Source organism: Teleopsis dalmanni, chromosome 2, assembly GCF_002237135.1.
Source record: "Teleopsis dalmanni isolate 2A chromosome 2, ASM223713v2, whole genome shotgun sequence".
Classification (NCBI taxonomy): Eukaryota; Metazoa; Arthropoda; class Insecta; order Diptera; family Diopsidae; genus Teleopsis; species Teleopsis dalmanni.
In genome coordinates, this window is record NC_051847.1 from 50773583 (window position 1) to 50795071 (window position 21489).

Genomic DNA, 21489 nt, shown 5'->3' on the forward strand with positions numbered 1-21489 from the left:
TTTTTTCATCTATATAATCTTGAAAATATTAATAAACTGTCTTCAAATTATATTATTTTCATATAGAACATATTAGTAAAAATAAGACAGAGAGCTATTGACCTACTTTTTAGTATATATGATATATTTTTTATTATTCCAAGAATTTCTAGAATCCAGAATCTATCATGATTCTGGGTTAACGTGCCAAAGCTACATACCTTTTAACGATACCATAAATTGGTAGCATTAAATATGTTTTATAGCAGTATAAATTCAGAGATCACTAGTTAATAAGCCTGCGCATCGATTCCATTGGTTCCCTATCGAGAATATTAACTTTCTAGAGGTTGATAAGTGATCATTATTTAGAGTGATGCCTAGCGAATTTCTAAAATGTTACAGTTTCTAACTTGACCATATATTGTAAAGAACCTTTTTTTTTTTTTTTAAGCCGGGGTTTTTCTCGCCGGATCCCAGAGTCGTTACAAGAATATTTTTTTCTCTGTAACCCTGAATCTTCTCGTAATTAAAAAACGGGCTATTTTCGTTAGTTTCGTGGTTTTTATTATTTTTCTCAAAATAAATTTATTACAATATTTATAGTTATACTTATGTACTAATGATATTTTATTGTAATTATAAATACGGACAATTAATATAACTCCTGTAAATAAGAGAACACAAAAGAATGACTAAAGGTAGGCTAGGAGACAACACTACCGACAGGGCTGTGTTGCTAGGTTCAGTGTTACCGACTGGGCTACACTGTGGGATTATGAAACAACACTACCGACAGGGCTGTGTTGCTAGGTTCAGTGTTACCGACTGGGCTACACTGTGGGATTAGGTAACAACACTACCGATAGGGCTGTGTTGCTAGGTTCAGTGTTACCGACTGGGCTACACTGTGGGATTAGGAAACAACACTACCGATAGGGCTGTGTTGCTAGGAATCAGTTCTATGACTTAATAATTACCTCTGTGATTACCTTGTGAAGTGTTCTGCTTCACGACCTGTGATTGAACCTCTGGTGATGTGCACTGTTCGAAGTGCTGTGGCCAAGTCCCTCTGGTGATGTGCACTGCTCGAAGTGCTGTGGCCAAGTCCCTCTGGTGATGTGCACTGTTCGAAGTGCTGTGGCCAAGTCCCTGTGTTTTACTTTGCTTCTCCTTTTATACGGATTTTATAGAACGGGATAACGGACTTCTGAGTGCATACTGTGTAGCTTTCTTCTAAGTTGTTATTGCTACTGATTTCGCTATGTTCTGCTGTTGTTGTTCGCTGCATATTTATTATTAAAATTTGGCAAAAATAATTACCCTCAAAGAAATCGGAAGTATTATTACTTAATTTGTATTTTCAAGAGATTTATTGTTTCTCTTAATTTTGATAACTAAATTCTATGATAATTTATAATTACTTATTATTATCTTACTTTCTAAAATAATTCCTTTTACTTTATTAATACTTTATATATTTTTTCATAGCTTAGATTAATATTTTTTTTCGTGGGTTTGGTTTTACTAATATTAGCTTAATTCTATTGTTTTATTTGTTTACAATAATAATAATAACTTCATGCTATATATATTTTTCGACTAAAAATAGTTTTAATTCTGTTGTTGGGTTTTTTTATTTGTTTACTATAATAACTTCATGTTATTTTCAACTATCATAATTTATTTGTGACGTGTTGGAAAAAATCGTCACACTCCCTCCCTTCATTGGAAAGGGGAACGACCCGGATGGCACCAGAATTTGCTATGAGCACCTTATGTTTTTTTCCTGATTTTGCACATAAAAACATGGCGACGGCCCCGTTTTAACTTTTGAGCGTCCCTCTGTATCCGTTCCCAAAGTTCTGCGGTGGTTCTGGGGCTAGTTTTGCAGCAAAATGAGCCTGAGCGTTGGATAGTGGATGTGTTTGACTAAAACCATATCGCCAATCTGTGGTTTCCATGCTCTGGGTCGTAAATTATAGTGCTTGGCTTCTGTAACGTTTCTTCGGAGTTTTGAATATTTTATAAAATTTGTCTTGGGCCGTAGTGACAATCTGATCGTTCTCCGGTTGGGTTGTACAACAAATTTTCGTTTGCCGTTGCTGTTTTTCTGTGCTGACTTTGTCATCTGTTTCGAGACAACGTTCCTTAATTTGGTATGGTAATTGTTCCTGTTGGCCTTGTTGTGTTTCAATAAATTTTATTTGCTGTTGTACTATTTGCTCTTGTGTACCTTGTAGTTGTTGTAACTTTTGTACTTTGATAGGTCTCGGATCTTGCTGTGTTTTCCCTTTGTTAGGTCTCGGGTCTTGCTGTATTTTCACTTCGATAGGTCTCGGATCTTGTTGTTGTACGATGTGTTCTAGCGTGTCTTGTGGTTGCTGTGAATCTCGTCTAGGTGTTGTATTGATAGGACTTGGATCTCGGTATTGTTGTAACTTCGGTGCTTTAGTAGATTTCGGATCTTGTTGTATTTTCACTTTGATAGGTCTCGGATCTTGCTGTATTTTCACTTCGATAGGTCTCGGATCTTGTTGTTGTACGATGTGTTCTAGCGTGTCTTGTGGTTGCTGTGAATCTCGGCTAGGTGTTGTATTGATAGGACTTGGATCTCGGTATTGTTGTAACTTTGGTGCTTTAGTAGATTTCGGATCTTGTTGTATTTTTACTTTGATAGGTCTCGGATCTTGTTGTTGTACGATGTGTTCTAGCGTGTCTTGTGGTTGCTGTGAATCTCGGCTAGGTGTTGTATTGATAGGACTTGGATCTCGGTATTGTTGTAACTTTGGTGCTTTAGTAGATTTCGGATCTTGTTGTATTTTCACTTTGGTAGGTCTTGGATCTTGTTGTTGTACGCCGTGTTCTAGCGTATCTTGTAGTTGCTGCTGCTGCCGTTGTCGATTAACTTGCTGCTGTTGCTGTTGATTAGTCTGCTGTTGTGGCTGTCGTTGTTGCTTAACTTGCTGCTCTTGTTGTTGATTAGTCTGCTGCTGTTGCTGTCGTTGTTGTTTAACTTGCTGCTGTTGTTCTTCGACGGCTATGGATTGCAGTAGTTTTTGTTTTTGCTTAAAGAATCTAGACGGGATAAAAAACTTTAGAAAATCAACCTTGAAATGTGTCCAGTACTGCCAACGACAATTGTTGTTGCGATACCATATTAGTGCATTATTTTCGAGAAGTAAGGGCATTGTGCGTGGAATTAAGTTTACATCGATGCTATACTTGTCTGCCAGTTCTTCTATGTGTTCGATGAAACTCAATGGATCCTCACCACCGTCATATCTGAAGGACCATTTTTCCACATGTTCTATTGTTTGAATGGGTGAGCGCATTGTAGGACTCATATCTGCCCCTTTGTATTCCACGTGTGATATACGTTGATATATTTTTTTCTTCCAGAGTTCTTAAATTCGTTTCATTCGAGTTAAGAGTTCTGTGATGTGACCAACCAGGTTCGTGCTAAAATCGGATCCTCCTTACTCATTATTATATTACGAAGTTTCCTACGTTGTATTCAGGGTCCCTGCTCGGGCGCCACTTGTAAAGAACCTTTTTTTCTCAAGCCGGGGTTTTTCTCGCCGGATCCCAGAGTCGTTACAAGAATATTTTTTCTCTGTAACCCTGAATCTTCTCGTAATTAAAAAACGGGCTATTTTCGTTAGTTTCGTGGTTTTTATTATTTTTCTCAAAATAAATTTATTACAATATTTATAGTTATACTTATGTACTAATGATATTTTATTGTAATTATAAATACGGACAATTAATATAACTCCTGTAAATAAGAGAACACAAAAGAATGACTAAAGGTAGGCTAGGAGACAACACTACCGACAGGGCTGTGTTGCTAGGTTCAGTGTTACCGACTGGGCTACACTGTGGGATTATGAAACAACACTACCGACAGGGCTGTGTTGCTAGGTTCAGTGTTACCGACTGGGCTACACTGTGGGATTAGGAAACAACATTACCGATAGGGCTGTGTTGCTAGGTTCAGTGTTACCGACTGGGCTACACTGTGGGATTAGGAAACAACACTACCGATAGGGCTGTGTTGCTAGGAATCAGTTCTATGACTTAATAATTACCTCTGTGATTACCTTGTGAAGTGTTCTGCTTCACGACCTGTGATTGAACCTCTGGTGATGTGCACTGTTCGAAGTGCTGTGGCCAAGTCCCTCTGGTGATGTGCACTGCTCGAAGTGCTGTGGCCAAGTCCCTGTGTTTTACTTTGCTTCTCCTTTTATACGGATTTTATAGAACGGGATAACGGACTTCTGAGTGCATACTGTGTAGCTTTCTTCTAAGTTGTTATTGCTACTGATTTCGCTATGTTCTGCTGTTGTTGTTCGCTGCATATTTATTATTAAAATTTGACAAAAATAATTACCCTCAAAGAAATCGGAAGTATTATTACTTAATTTGTATTTTCAAGAGATTTATTGTTTCTCTTAATTTTGATAACTAAATTCTATGATAATTTATAATTACTTATTATTATCTTACTTTCTAAAATAATTCCTTTTACTTTATTAATACTTTATATATTTTTTCATAGCTTAGACTAATATTTTTTTCCGTGGGTTTGGTTTTACTAATAATAGCTTAATACTATTGTTTTGTTTGTTTACAATAATAATAATAACTTCATGCTATATATATATTTTGTTTCGACTAAAATAGTTTAATTCTGTTGTTGGGTTTTTTTTTATTTGTTTACTATAATCACTTCATGCTATTTTCAACTATCATAATTTATTTGTGACGTGTTGGAAAAAATCGTCACAATATATGCCAAAGATACTGTTATGAGCACTAGTTTCTCGATGAAATAAGAAGTTTTTACTTTGATAATCCATAAAATGATTGAAGTTATATTAACATAATATATAATTCACCAATGTCGAATGAATTTCGAATATTTCTCATTGTATTAAAATGTATGCTAATACACCTTCAAAGTTTTGTTTCTCTGATTAAGGATTTCAAGTTGATAAGTTCTTGATAAGTTAACTTATTTATTCTAGTATTATTTTTTATATTATTTTTGTTAAAATTTATTTTAAAAAAATTTTTAATTTATAATTTAGTAACAAAGTGTTTTATATATATATATAATGTTAATATTATAAAATAACCTTCAACTATTTCTTTTATCAGGACTTATTGTACCATATTGTAGAGCTCACATATTAACAAATATTGAAAACGTATCGAAAACTTTAATCAATTTATTAATGTGTTATTCATCTTATAAAATAGTAAAATAATAAAAAGTCAATATTACGGATTTCATTTTTATTTATATGGAGAATTTTATTACCCTTTCCTTATATGTCATTTTAACATTGAGTATTTTTACAACAATTTTAAGAGGTTTCCTAATTTAATTGAAAGCAAGCTTATAATACATAAGCGTATATAATTTACAAAAAATATAATATAAAATAATTATAATCACATAGAAAATAAATCACACTATTTTATTCAAAATGGAGAAGTTCACATTATAGAAACATTTGTAAAGAGTTTTAAAATTTTTAATTCGAATCGCTAAGTGAGTTGTGTAAAATACCCTACAGTACGCATATTAGTTTTATACTACGTGTAATCATCATCTGCATAAAGATTACTGCTTTCACTGCTCTCTTTTTTAGTTAATATACAGACATTCTTCTTCTTTTGTTTTCTCTTCTTGTAGTCATTAACAATATTACCTAAATGTTTGTTACTCTTTGCCAAATATCGTAACTCTCGATCTGAGAAATGTTTAATTATATCAGCATAGATCTCATTAGGCAGTCCTAATATTGATGGATGGCAACACAACTCCAATAATTGTATCTGCCCATTTCGAATAGGTACGAACAGTTTATCTCGCAATGTGGTTGCAAACTCTTCAAGTCGAGCAAACCTATTAAATATGGGTCTGTCTCTGCTACAATTCATAACGTAACGTTCCACAGATAAACAAATGCTGTACCCTTCTGATTTGATGGCATGATCAGGACTGACTGTTAATATCATAAATTCTCCAGTTGTATATCCATTGAAAGATGAAAGAAGTGCTCTGCCGCAACCACTTTTCGTATCAACACCAAAAATACTGTACAAATTCATCTGAAAGAAGCATTTGTTTGGTACAAATGAATATGTTGGTGATAGGCGTGATATTGTTAACACGTTTTTGGAGTGGTATGATGATACAGTTGAATTATGTTGTAATGAGTTCTTGCACCTTTCATATTCTTCTTCTGTGACAAATCCACATTCCAGAGCCACAATATATGCCAAAATAAAAAATAGTTCTTGATTTGTGTAGTCCTTATCTTTCATGTGATCCATAAATCGTTTTAGCACAATGGGCGTGGTTTTTACGTTTAAATCCTGCAACAACATGCAATCTGTTGATATCTGTATTTCTCTGTTGGAAGCTGAAAAAAAATTAAATAAATTGGATATTGATTGTTTTCTTATCAGATTAATTTTTATGAAACACAAGTGAAGACATATTTGTTAATGAATAATATTGCTCTAAATGAAAAAATAAACATAAAACTACAAACCTTATAGTGTGTTTTTATGTGTTTGTATTTAAATAAAAATTATTTTTAATATATGTTTTTTACTGTAATTATCACAAAAAAAAATAAAATATAACTGAAAAATGTTTATTACATATTTATCACATTAAACATTTTTTATATATGTTATTCACGTTAAACATTTAAATACAACCGCAAGATGATAACAAAAATTAATAAAATTTAATATTAGTGGATCATATATATGAAGGAAATATTATAGGCAATTTGGTACCGCCTTTATAAGCACAAATTAATTTCTTTTTATACGAGAGTATTTCTAACTAAATCGGATACTCAAAACTATAATCTAACTCTTAAAAAATAAAATAGTTCTGAACTATATACCAAAAAGGAAGACTTTGAAAACTTAACATCAACGTTATTTAAAGTTTAAAATCAAATCAATTTTTTTTTTTTGATTCAATTGCTAATAGATAGTATAATAGATATCATCCAGACATATCTATCTACATATATCTAGATGGTATCTATCAACTACGGCTGCAGTATTTAAATTAAGTTATTGTGATTCCTCTGGATACCTTGAAAGCAGGACTGCTTTCTGTATATCTATTGAGACGGCTCAACTGCAGTTGATTGTCTGAACAGACTCGTAACTTTGGGACATACGCCTGGCCTCAGCTAGAACCAGCCAAACGAACTTGAATTGAAAATGTAAGAAACAAAGCAAAGCCTTCAGAAACTTTCCAATGAAACAGTTAATCAGGTTCATATGCCACACAGATGGAAATATAATTAAAGCATAATCTAGTAAAATTCCCGTCGATCTTTGTTTTCATAGTCTGAATACATCGACAACTACTATAACAAGGACATTATTGTCGAATACTATGAAAGCGCTTTATTATAAAGACCGCCAATATATTTTTTGAGGCCAAACATATATTGCAAATTAATTCATAACAACCTTCTGCTTTACATCTCCTAGTGGGATAACCTAATATGGCCATGGTCGTGGACCCAAGTTAAAAATCATTTAGCTTGGTTTATGATTTGATAAGACCACTTTCTGAGGAGTTTTTAATCCCTTTATCTCTTTGTGAAACAAAGGACCTCAGTTACGCATTTTCATGTCGTCCGATTGTTTGCGATAGGTCTTATTTCATTCCACGATTTCCACGTTGCTAAAATCTCGATGTGTAATGTTCTTCTCCATGATATTTTGGGTCGTCCTTTTTTTCGTACGGGTTCCAAACAAACCCTATCGAATTAATTGTGGATATATGCACGTTTTTATGTATAACAGTCCACATTTGCTTTTGCATAATATAGAAAAGAAATCGCTACAGTATATAGTAAACAGTATTTAGCTAGCAAATTTTTTTCCACTAATTGGTTCTAAGTCTTTAAGCATTTGGTTTGTTCACCAATTGCTTGAGAATTGTTTGCTTTTCCACAAAACAACAAATTTTGTGATTCATTTAAGTAATCTAATATATACACTAATTCCTGACTTTATGTTAGTAGTATAAACTTATAAAATATATATAGAAATTTTTTTAATATAAAAAAAGAAAACGATTCTACCATTTATATACACAGAATCATTACTAACTTTACAATTTTTGAATTTACATGCTCAGACCTTTTTGATTACGTCTAACAAAGTAAAGTCCTTTCTTACAAGTTCTTATCTAGAGTTTTTTATAAGGTGAGCCGTAAACAGTCTCACATTTTTGTTTTCTATATATTTTATCACATTCGGTTTTTGATACATTTCTTCTTACTATAAGAAGGGATTATGAATCACCGCAAATCTTATATTTAGAGATTTATTGTGCTAGTTTTGAAGAAAGTTCAGAAAAATTTAGAACTTTAGATTTGTTCTAATCTGGTTGCAATTTAAAGCTAAAGCTAAATCTAATAATATTCCGCTATCTAGATCTCAATAATTTAAATAAAAGCCTTCAAGAGGTACTAAATCCGTTATCCGTGTATCGCAGGATGTGAACTTATAAGCTAAGCGTTTATTTTCCTCCACTGTTCAAAGTGCTTTAATCCCAACCTTGGAATGGAAGTTAACATTTAAGTGCATGTCAAGTACACCTCAAAAAATCAGTGATTATATTCTTATAATAGTATATATAATATACATTCATTTTTTTACCCGGCTCTTACAGTTTCTAACCTTTTGAGGAAAGTATCTTAAAATAAACAAAAGTATCTTAAATATAATGTATACTTAGTAATTAAAGAAAAAATAACAAGAAGGGTTATTTTTAATACTGACCGCAAAATTTTTATGATAAAATACTATAATGAATAACACATGCTTAAAATAGTTTATATTTATTTTTGCAAAACATGCATTTCTATAATAAACTCAAAAATAATATTATTAAATAATATTTAATAATTTGGCAAATGCATATTAATTACATACAAAATAAAAATTAAAACATTTACTAAACGTGTTAAGAACCAAAACTGGTAAAATCACTGATGCAAAAATAAAAACTACAACGAATGAATATTAGAACAAGAAGTAGCGAACTCTCGTTACCCTCGCACCGCGATGGTAACATGATTTGATTTTAATTAAAAATGCATAAATCTCACCTTCTGACTCATTTTTTACTGATTTGGTGGCATCATCCAACTTCTTTTTCTCGCCAGGCGATTCCGGTGACCCACCTATGTCTTTGTCTACCGCTTGGTCTTGCGGGTTTTCATCATTATCGACAGTGTCACTTAGCGCGTTTGTTTTATTACCCATTTCAATATTACATTAAAAATAACAATCACAAAATCTGTTGCTTGAATTTTAAATTAATTTTGATTCTTGACTTGCACTAATTAACAATTTTTTCCATTTCACAATTTCACTAAGTGCCGCAGTTCAAGAAATGCATTATTCCGCGATGAAGAATGCAGTAAAGCCTTAAAATTTAAATTTGTTTAACTTCAAATTAGCACATTTCTTACTATTTCTTAATTTAAAACACAAAAGCTGTCGAAACACATAAAAAGTCAAAAAGTTTCACACAAAATATTTAAAAAACATTTGGCTTAGCCTGCTGACTAATCTGTCAACTGAACTGACGTTTTCTACTTTTTTTGTTTTTAAATAAAAAAGTATTGCCTACTAAGCTTTTAATACCTAAAATGTAAGCTTTTATGCAAATAGTACTAAAAATATTGTATCAATAGTAGTAGTGTAGTAGTAGTATTTTTTCATTAGGTCATATTAAAATTTATGATTATTATATTATTTAAAAATTATTTAATTATCAAAACTTGTTTTTTACAGTACATCGAAATTATGGAAAGCCATAATTGCATTGGGAAGCCATATGTTGTTGTATTGAAAGCAACAACAATTGACAGCTGAAATTATAAACGACAGCTAAAATTACATCTGATATCTGAAATCAAAAAGCAAAAATAACTATTCACACGACGTGTTGAAATTTAAGTGTCAGATTGTATGGTAAAAAATAGCAAGTAACTGGCCTATACTGGCGGAAATGTACGCAAAACAACAACACTATTTTCTCTACGTGGGCCAGTACAGGTATGCTGGCCAAACACATCGGTCAGTAAAAAAAAAGTGTTACCAACGCAATAAGCGAACTATTGCAATCATATGTAAACAAAAATTCAAAAATTGGGAAATAGAAAAAATTTCAGTGTTTTGTTTTGAAATTTGTAACATTTTCACTAATTCTTTTAATTCTGCATTTGTTTTAATTTTTAATTTATATTAATTATTTATTTTTATATGCAAGTTTTGCTATTTGCCAAAACATAGCACTTGAGAAATTGCCACAGTGATGCCAATGTCTCACGTAGCGAATATAGGTCATCATGCATTTTTTGCCATACTGGCGAGTCACTGAAAAGGCTTATTATTAAAAGGGCAATGGTTAGCATTTTTATCATATATATTTAAATTAATTAAATATTTAATTTAATCATTTAATTATTTACATTTATTAGTAAATGAAATGCTCATATGATTTTAAAGGATGGCTGGACTAATTTTTGAATTTAGCAGAACTAAAACTTAAGAAGTAAAAAACTTTTGTGAGTAAAACCTAATTCGAATTTATTGAACAGTTATGAATGCATTTAAACTGTAAAGTAACGGATTGTGATCATCTGATAATCTCAACGTATATTTTTCAATGTACATATATTCCAAATTGTAACATTTGGATTAATATGTTATACATAAAAAAAAATTAATTTAATTAGGTATTACCATTATGATAATTTTATACAATCTTTAATAAATAAATTAAAAAAATTTGAAAACTCTTAACGAAAATAATAAATAAATTCAATAAATAAATATGTACATAAGTGCAGTGCAAAAAATCCCCAGGAAATGTCAATTTACTTAACCTCATATACTCGAACTCGCACACGGCCTTTATATGTTATTTGTAAACATATTTGTCTACTAAAATAATCGGTGTGGCAGCACAAAATATTTTTGTAATTATTTTCGAATATTATTTTTGAAAACACGTATTTGATTGGGTTTATGGCAAAGTAATAATAGCAAAAGTTAAACACAAGCACAGATAAAAATATATATAAAATTTTGTTTATAAATGAAAGAAATATAAGTCTTATTAATTTAGTATGTGTTTTATTAGCTGTGATGGTAATACAGCAGTTGAACACTGTTTAAGTTGCATTTGACATGAAAGAATTCAATACAGAAACGTAAAACTTTTTTGTTTATAAATATATAATTGCATTTTATTATAAATAATAACTAATTTATGTAAACATTACATTTTAAGAATTAAATTTGTTTCTATTGACGCAATTGTTTTTATTTGTGAAGACGAAAACAGCGACATCTATAAACATTACCTAATTTTCGAACATGAGAAAATGTCAAAAATGCAACAACCACAAAGAGATTTTTGCATATACAATTGCTGCTGTTTCTCGTGTGTGTGTGTGCCTTAAGTCACTTTGATCAGTTTCGAATTTTTTTCATCCCACAAAAAGTCGTGTTGTACCCAATTCTGGCCAGCATGGCGGCGTCGTTAGGAAGATTTTGTAGCTCCAAATTATTAAAATCAGCATCTTCAATTAATTTACAGCAGGTAATAAACTGCACAACCAACAAATAAAAATTTTTCACCAAGCAAAAGTTGTGTCAATTTCGAAAACTGAAATTCGTTGTTCACAAGCATGTAACATTGAAAATGTTCCAAAATCCTTTCCAAAACTATGTATTAAAACAATAATAACAACAATAATGAGTGCTATCACTGTTCTAACGGTTTTTGGTGCTTTATGTACCATTTATAAACAAAATTTTCGTTAATAGTGAAAACTTTATCAAACAATTATGTAACCTGCCAGTAAAATTTCCTCGAAGTAAAATGCTATTACCTCATTCAATTTTTAATTAATTTGGGTTTTCTAAACGTTATTATCATCTATTTTTAGGCAAATAAACTGTCTACAACTAAAAACTGGACGAATGGCCAAAAGAAGGTAAGTTGAATGCCACCGGTCGTTAAAAAAAAGTGTTTGCTGCTGTTGATTTATTTCGTAATTGCAGCTGAAGAAGTAACATAACCTCAAATCAATTTAGTTAAAATTTGTTATGCTTCATTCAAAAGCATTTGTTTGTTAATAAATAGTTGCATTAATAATAAAATTATATTTTTAACAGCTTTTAGCATCGCTTGGTATCCTCACTGGTGGTGTGGGTGCACTTGTCTTTGCGTTAGAACAGTCTGTGGAGGCATCGGGAACTGAAGTGCATCCGCCAGCGATGCCATGGAGTCACAATGGAGCATTTTCTTCACTTGACCATCAAAGGTATGTATATACATACTTATATGTGAAAATTATTCTAATGCATAATTCACGTATATTTTTATGTAGCGTACGGAGAGGGTATGAGGTCTATAAACAGGTGTGTGCTGCCTGCCATTCAATGCGCTTTATTGCATATCGCAATTTAGTTGGCTTTACGCATACTGAGAGCGAAGCTAAAGCGGAAGCTGAGCAAATTATGGTATTTATCTATAGCATGTAGTTATGTATATATTTGGTATTTATACAACGGTTATAATCGTTATAGGTAAAAGATGGCCCTGATGATAGCGGTAATTACTTTGACCGTCCTGGCAAATTGTCAGATTATTTCCCCTCGCCATATCCCAACGAGGAAGCTGCACGTGCTGCCAACAATGGTGCTTATCCACCGGATTTAAGTTACATTGTATCTGGTCGTAAAGGCGGAGAAGATTATATATTCTCTCTGTTGACCGGCTACTGTGATGCGCCAGCTGGCGTTATATTGAGAGAGGGACAGTATTTCAATCCATACTTCCCAGGTGGTGCCATTTCAATGGCACAAGTACTTTACAATGAGGTATTTAAAAAATTTTTTTTTCAACCGCAAAAGTAATATTACAAGTTTATATGATCTATTAGGTAATTGAGTACGAGGATGGCACACCACCAACTGCCAGTCAATTGGCTAAAGATGTAGCCACTTTCCTTAAGTGGACTTCTGAACCAGAGCATGATGACCGCAAAAGGTTATTGGTTAAAGTTATTGGCATAATGACTTTCTTAGTCGCTATATCCTATTACATTAAGAGACATAAGTGGTCCGTTTTGAAATCAAGAAAAATTGTCTTTGTACCAAAAGAAAAATAAATAACTACAAAGTTCGTCGTATGCAACTTATAGTATACTTAAAGCAACAAAAACGGAGCTGAGAGTTAGTCTATTTGAACTACCAATGGCATCAGTAAGAAATCGCGAAGCTTAAATATAATTAGAGAATTGTTTAAATAATATTAAAAACTTAACGTTAATTAAAATAATTGAATTGAAAATATAAACAAGCCACAAACAATTAAGTCAGATTAAACCAAACGTTTTAAAAAAAATTCAATCAAAGAATTTTTATTTATTAATTATTATATATAAAAATAATATTAGTAAAATTATTTCAATATTGTGTATTTAGTTTTTTTACAAAATGCTGCCTGTTATGGTTCTAAAAATGGTTCTAATATTTAAATAGTGTATTAATTGTAATTTTTAACTTTTTAAATAAATGTGGTTCAAAATACTTCTTATGACTGACTACAACAAACCCAATAAGATTTCAATACAGTACGCAACTTTATCAATTGTATCATATGTAGATTATATTTTGTTAAATATATCGAAAACAAATGATTAAACACATCTAAACCCATATCTTCATTATTGCTTAGGTGTATATCGACAATACGAACTTATAAATTACACTTTTGAGTTTATGACACAGCAATTCATAGGTTATTTAAGATAATAAAATAAATATATATTTTCAAATAATCCCAATGAGCAATAGATATTACCGAGTATAAGTGTCACTGTTTGTATTAACACCCTTTTGAAATAGATTAAATAAGTATATATGAAATTTAAGTTGAATATGTATATTAGGCATATGTTGAAAAATTTTTTCTAATGTGTGAGTAACTAGGACTTTCAAAACTAATTTCACTAAAAAATAAGTTCCTCTAATAATGAACCATTATTTTAGAATTATTTGGTTTAACTTGAAATCTTGGAACCATTTCAAATATTTTTTCTTAGATTAGAGTACTATTAACGTTACTTTCTATTATAAATTTTAATGCCAACGATGACTGAAATATATAAGGAGATAATACTTCTATTTAAAAGTTGTTGTAGTCAGTCCTTCAAAAAATTTTTTTTAAACATTCTTTGGTTTCCATACCACTGAAGGCTGCAACTGGATAAAAAGATATAAACTTTGTATTTACATTTTGTTTAAACTACACTGCGGATGAGATTTAATTCATCCGTATTCTTCACTATATTTCCGTATTCTTGATATATTATTACAATAAGGTCCACAATCCAAAATTTATGCTAATAATGTACATAAATCCTATTTAGTCAGAACATTTTATTATCTTAGAGATACATCTCCTTAGATCCTAGAGATAATCTGTGCATATCACAATGCTACTCTGATATTTTTTCTTATACATTAGAAACAATTTTGAAAATCGAACGATAGAAACAAAAAGGGGTCAAAGTTCCCGACATATGTGAAAACTCCAATTAAAAGCTCCATAGCTGCCCAGCACTTGTTTCCTTATGCTTAACATTTTATCTGAACAGAAGGAAAATATGTGTGGAGTAATATGTGTAAGCTTATTTAAGTGGAGAATGCAAAATAGTGAATTGTAAGTCACAAGAAAATTATTTAAAATTTTGACCTGCAATATAACTATGGGAAAAATAACTATATTCAGAAAATAATTTATTTTTTGGTGAAAATGAAGAATGGTGATTGTAGTGTACAAATATGTTATTGAATTATATATTCTCCATGACTGATACTTATGTACTGAAGCTGCGCAAATAGAGTAGACTCTAGACTCATATACCATTATTGTCCAGTCTAATTGTCTAACATTTTAAAAAATGCTTGGTAGATCTGTCTGTGAAATAGAGTTGCAAGCACTCCTTAAACTCCATTTGATAGAACTAGGTATCTATAACTTTATGCGTGGATTGCAGCCAGACAGATTAATTTAAACTAACTTACATACTCTTTATTTTAGTTCAATATCTTGTCACCTCTCTGACTGCAGATTAGCTTTATGTTTATTGAACTTCTGATCTCTACTGACAAGAAAACCGAACCAAACCATTTTTGGAATTCCGATTTGAAGGAATATGGCTTTGCGGTCTAAAAAATTCTGTAGTGATCGAAACAAGTGATAATTCAAGCTTGCCAAATCTAGAGAATACACTATTCACTATAGTATACACATGACAATACCTTCCAATCCAAATGTAAAATGTTTTGTCGTGTCTTCAAAGTAGTATAGTCTTTCATTATTTTAGTGGAGGCCTTTATCTTTTATTCTTATTAATTCTTGGTTTCTTGGTAGATAGCATCACCTCTTTATGACAAATACCATTTTTTGTTTAAAATCCCCTCGAACCATTAATACTCGAAATAGTTATATATTCAAGCAAAATTTAATTTTAGGTAAACGAAACTTTATCATTGTTTATGAAAAGGATTATGTGCATCAAAAACTGTAATTTAGTTTTAATTTTTATATATTCTTCTATAAAGAGGTTTTTTCGAACAGTAGTGAACTACAACAACAAAAATTCATTTTTATATTATTTTAATTAATTGAATATTTAGCTGACCATACAGCTGTTTCGAATATTGCCAAACACCCATCATCAATGGTTTTGGAAATAATTCTTGTATTTAATTATTCGTAAATAATTTTTTAAGACTGTAAGTACCAAGAATCGAACTCGTGTCCTGCCAAATTTGAAGCTCAGAGTCAGCGCACTTTAACCAACTGACCCAAAACCGTACTTGACTTTTTATGTTCGCACATTTTTGTAGAGTTTTGTTGATTTGCTGTGAAAGTTTTATTAACAAATTCACTTGCTGTGTTTATATTACAACGAAATCATAAACCAGCTGTAGAATAATTGAATTAATTAATTATATTTTTATTTTTAATTATTAAGTTTTAACACTATTCTGTTTGTAGCGGCATTATTTGTTTGGAGCAATATTATATTTGATTGCATTATATGATAGTTAATATTAAAATGAATTATTACAATTTCTAGTAGTCTGAGTCTGTTAAACTGTTTAGGAAATGAATGGATAGCCTTTGAAGCCCTCGATTATCTTGTAGAAAATGAATAACAATAAATCATTAATATATATATAAAGTCTATTGCTGCATTTCATTTCAGAAAGGCTGGAATATAGTTTTATTATATAAAAATTGAAAATAAAAATAAACGCAATTTATTAGTTTCGAAACCTCTCCACAATTCATTATTAAAAATTAGTTGTTATTAATGAAACCAAATACAAAACAATTTATATTTCAATTGAATTTAAAGGTGACCACAGAACTGGTCACCTTTGCTCCCATGCAATCTATTTTAAAAAACAAGTGTTAAGGTGTAATTATTCGCATGTAATTAGATTATTAATATCAAGGAATAAAATATATGGTTCGTAAGTAATGAACAAGAATATGAACACTACACTTTGCAAACCATTGGAAATTAATCGCCATGATCAACAGTGATTTAGAGGAGGATCTTCTATTTAAAGACCGGCAAATCATTTAACAAACTGAGACAACTAACTAGAAATAGGAATGATCCAAAAAATCCAATTAGCACAACTATTCCGGTTATCTTTGCGGCTATTTACAAAATGATTGTCACCTGCTCGACCATATTATGCCATTCGAATATTTTCGAATCCTACTTATGCGGACATCAAAATTGCTCGTCGCTTCGAATAGCTAAGAAAAGAATTGAAATGCTCGTTCATTGTAAGTTCCCGTATAAGATTGGGTCTCATATAAACATATGAGACATGAAGTTATTGCAAAGTGAGTTCAAGAACTGTACATCCATGGGGTATATTATTGCTCATCACTTCTCCCAGCTAAAATAACATTTGAAACACTTGTTCCTTGTAAATTTCCAGAGTGGATTGGGTCTTTCATAATCAGTTGGATGTATTAGTTAAACGTAAATATGTGCATTTTTTCTTAATCGAACTTGTTGTAGAGTGAATTCAAAAATTTTGCCCCATGTTCTTCTATTTAGGCATATATAAGCTGGGATAATGGCATAACTTTTTCACGGGTTTGAACAGTTAAAATAGCATTTAAAACACCTTGTAGGGGTTGGGTTTAATACAGCGGTTATAAAACCGTTTTCTAACTTGTGTGTTAAATTGAGGAGTTTTTCAAGCTTACACATGGTATGGCCCCGAACTATCCATAAGTATTTAGTTGTGTCCTCCGGGACGTCAACGAACAAATTCTATAATAGCTTCGATGGGACGGATATAGCTTGCTTTAAGCCGTATATAATTTTGTACACAATATAAATACGTTACGTCTAATTTATATGAAATTCATTTACATATAAAGCTTGTAAATAAATTAGAAATTCATTGAAATATTCACTAGAAAAAATTGCATTAAAAAACAAATAGATTTAATAAAAGAAATATTTTAAAAATATTTGACGTAAACATTTAGAAACTTAATTTACAAATTATATAGATATAAGAATTTTTAATAAACAATTAACATTACTTTATATTCATTGTTGATTGATTTATAAATAACTGCCATATTTCACTTCAATGTTTCTTAAATAAATAATGAACTTTCTGAACTTGTGCAAATATGCATACTAATGACGTATCTAGTATAATGCATACCATATACAATGATAAGTTTATTAATTCTGTATGTAGATTATTGGCGTAATTACTAACATTTTTGCATATCAATTAAAACTAATCGCTGAGGTGTAGTAGCTAAAAAAAAATGAATAAATTTATTACATTCCAATTTTATGAATGCATAAAGTAAACAAATTAAAATATCTAATTAACCTATTTGCCTTATAAAAACTGAAAATAAATTCGAATAATTGAATTTATTCACTTAAGTAATTAGTATAATTCAGAGAGACTTTATATAAATAATTTCACGTATAGTGGCGTAAATGATTATAATTTCTTCTAAGAAATTTGCCCTGAGCAAAAACATTAAAAATTATATTCAAAATAACGGCTGAAAATTAAAGGAAAAACTTTATTGGTTTTAATGTGTTAAACACTGAAATTCAGTGTTCTTATTATCTCGGTTTCATCGTGTAGTGTTAATGTTAAATTTCGGGAAACTCCTAATTCATTCCATAAATAAACAAAGACAATGGAAGTCTGCAATCAGAACTAATAACCGTAAATAAACCGGCGCGGCATGGCGCGCCTTGTTTTGATAGAAATCGGTTTCCACTTCAATACTCGCCACACTTAAACTCATTCTACGTGCCGCCATAATTAACATGGCTCAGTGGCCCGCAATCACCAGTTATCATATTAGCCGGTTTAAGTTGAGCATTTCTTAATGGTTTTTTGTGTTGATTTAGACCAAAACGTTCGTGATTCATTCATGTTCCACACTCATTTGCATTTAAGAAGATGTGACTTTCGTTTTTTGAACAAAAGACAGACAGACAGACAGACAGACAAAGAGTATATTAATTGAACGCCTTAGTTTTCTTTAACTGATGACTCAGATTTGTAGCAATTCAAGCCTGTCTTTAAACGTGTAATGTAAACTGACAGATCTAATAGTAAATAAAATAATCTCTTCAATAATTTTTACTGAGAAAAAGTCAAATAAACTTTGAAGCGTTTGTGATGTTGATAGAGAAACTAACTATATACTTGACTTCCACTTTACCATGCCATGCTTGAAAGTATGGCTAGTAAGCTCAAGTTTTTATGTTAGATAGATATAATAAGTTTATATAAACATCAATAAATTTTAATAATTATAAATTATAATAAATAAATAATAATTACATTAGATGAAAAGATGTTTAATTAAAACCTAGAGCTCGCAACAGATATTCTCCTGTTGTCTATAAAACTTTCTACTTATGTATTAGGTTAAGGTATTAGGCTAAGTTTCTTCTACGATCATTTTTTTTTTCATTCTTTCTTTTTATTTTCTTTTCGTTTCTTTCTCTTTATTCTTTTCTAGTTTTTCCTACATCTCTTTTAAAGCACTTTATTTCCACACTCTATTTAAGCACTTTATGTGAACAGTAGATTTGGTGTGCCGATTGTGTTGTTACTGTCAAGGATCAGTATGCTATCGTTGCTTTTGTGATTCGATGACATATCTAATTATATATTTCCTTCATCTATAGTGGTGTTCAGATATTTGTTTGTCTTTACTTGTACTACTCGCACCCTCCTAATAAGACTCGTCAATAAATTGGTCTAATATTCAAATTTAGTAATATGCATTATGTTTATTTTTTCGGAATCAGTGATTCTTTAGTCGGTTTTGGAATTGTTTATGGAACTTGCTTCACTATTCGATTCAGGTACTAACTACATTATCTACATCTATAGAAGCTTGACAGTACCGTGGTTGTTGATTCCAAATCCTTTATAGTTTTGGCTATTGTATAATTTACTTACATTGTTATAGTGTCCGTCAAGACAATGAAAAGGTAAGAGTTTACAAAGCCCTTATTTTTGACTTCTATTTGGAACTGGGAAGTTTCATATATATATCTACATTTCCTAACTATTTTATAATTACAAATATTTTAAAGCAAATGTTAGACATATGTTATATTGCAATGTGTAGGCAACTAAGGTTTATGCATTATTATCAGAGTAAGCAATAATTCTCCTCTAATCTGTATACCTCCCCGAGGAGCCTGAGACCATTTTGAGATTCGATAACGCTGTATTGGCAAGCTAGTCAGTTTTCGTAAATAGTTTCAGAGCTCTATCCTTTATGTATTATTTTATCAGATTAATCTTGAGGTCCCCAACTCAATTTGCTTTAATATAATAATAATGATAAGGTTTATGAAAAGCTGCCACGTTGATGGAAAGTTGGATAAGAGCACTTTTAAGTTGATCGTTAAAAAAAAACTATAGGGCTTCATGACAAGTGAAAGACTCGCTAGCAACACTAGCTTGCTTTATTTAAAGCGAATATATAAGGTTTGGTTTTAAGTAAAGTAAATATGGCTTTTAAAAAATTGGTAATTATTGCGATGCCATCTATTGCCATTAACATTAAAGTTCATCACGCGCCGATGTGCAGTCACAATTACATAACATAGTGATTATGAATATAGTAGGTATTGTGAATAGAGCTATATTTTGTCAGAAGTTAAACATGCTATACATAATTATACGAAAACTAGTGCAATAGGATTACGAAAAAAACACAATAACATGATGAATACAATCAAAAACACTTTTGGATTATTGTTTAATAAGAAAAGTAGTGCAGCTGAAATAATAATTACTCTACAAAGCAATACTTGTAAGAACTCTATAGAACTTTTGAAGATCATAAAGAATAAATCGCTGTTAGTATACAGCTATAACTGATTCCGAGCCAATAGATAGTTTTTTTTCTCTTTTCAGTTTTGTCATTGACAACATTAACTTTTATGAATTTTTGGAATACCGCATGCATTTCTGTACATATTTTCGTGGTCTTTATTCATGCTATTCGAAATCGACGTCATTCTTACTAAAAACGGTTTTATATAAATCCAATCTGAATACATCACATTGCATAATGTAAATAGCCCGCACATTGAGGCATCAGTTTCAACAATCAAACACTTCAACAAGCTGCCATACAAAATAAAAAAAATTGCAATGTAACCACTTCAGCTTCACTTTTCAGCGTTCAGTGTTCAGTTTTTCAGTGTTTTAGTCTTCACATGCTTCTGTGACGCAACGCAACGCTTCAAACTTTAAGCTGAAGTAACTTTTATATTATATATCTTTTTTTTTTGCTCTGAATTTAAGTGGGGATTGCATCTGTCGCACCCGCATCTGCACTGTGCACAATTTTTGTTAAAACATTTTTGATATATAAAATTTTTGAAGGCAATTATTTTTATTATTTTAAAATGTTATCAGCTGCTTCATGTGGATTAAATTGAATTTTATGCTCGTTTTTTCTTGATTTTTATATTTTAATTTGTTAATTGAAAACTCGTTCGAGTTGAAAATTGCTCCGAACTCATTGTATCGTACTAGAGTTTCATTATATCGGTATATGAAATAATTTATTTAAAGGTATAATACCAGCTAATTTTAAAATATTTTTTAATAATATGCTATACACTCTCATTATTTAATAAATCTATTGTTAACAGTATTCATACCGTAATTATTTATTAACAAACAAAATCTACATACATAGTTTTGCTTTCACGTATAGATGAGCAGATCATGTTATAATAAATCAGAACGAGTTAAAAATGTATATACAATAGTTTGAAGAAGATTGAAATCAATTTTGTA

At 30.8% G+C, this 21489-nt stretch overlaps 3 protein-coding genes across 3 annotated transcripts in view; 1 reads left to right on the forward strand and 2 right to left on the reverse strand.

Annotated features, from left to right (window-relative positions):
* Positions 1 to 21489, reverse strand: part of LOC119680703 — an 86157-nt gene that overhangs the window by 62519 nt on the left and 2149 nt on the right. The window lies entirely within an intron of this gene.
* LOC119680698 (protein nutcracker-like) lies at positions 5278 to 9620 on the reverse strand. Its single transcript, XM_038093640.1, has 2 exons — positions 9150 to 9620; positions 5278 to 6416 (listed from the first exon to the last, which is right to left on the reverse strand). Exons 1-2 carry the CDS (start codon positions 9304 to 9306, stop codon positions 5584 to 5586), a joined length of 990 nt encoding a protein of 329 aa, XP_037949568.1. The 5' UTR covers positions 9307 to 9620; the 3' UTR covers positions 5278 to 5583.
* LOC119680709 (cytochrome c1, heme protein, mitochondrial-like) lies at positions 11486 to 13471 on the forward strand. Its single transcript, XM_038093655.1, has 6 exons — positions 11486 to 11656; positions 12006 to 12053; positions 12235 to 12383; positions 12450 to 12582; positions 12649 to 12942; positions 13005 to 13471. The coding sequence occupies exons 1-6, from the start codon at positions 11585 to 11587 to the stop codon at positions 13230 to 13232; spliced, it is 924 nt and encodes a 307-aa protein (XP_037949583.1). The 5' UTR covers positions 11486 to 11584; the 3' UTR covers positions 13233 to 13471.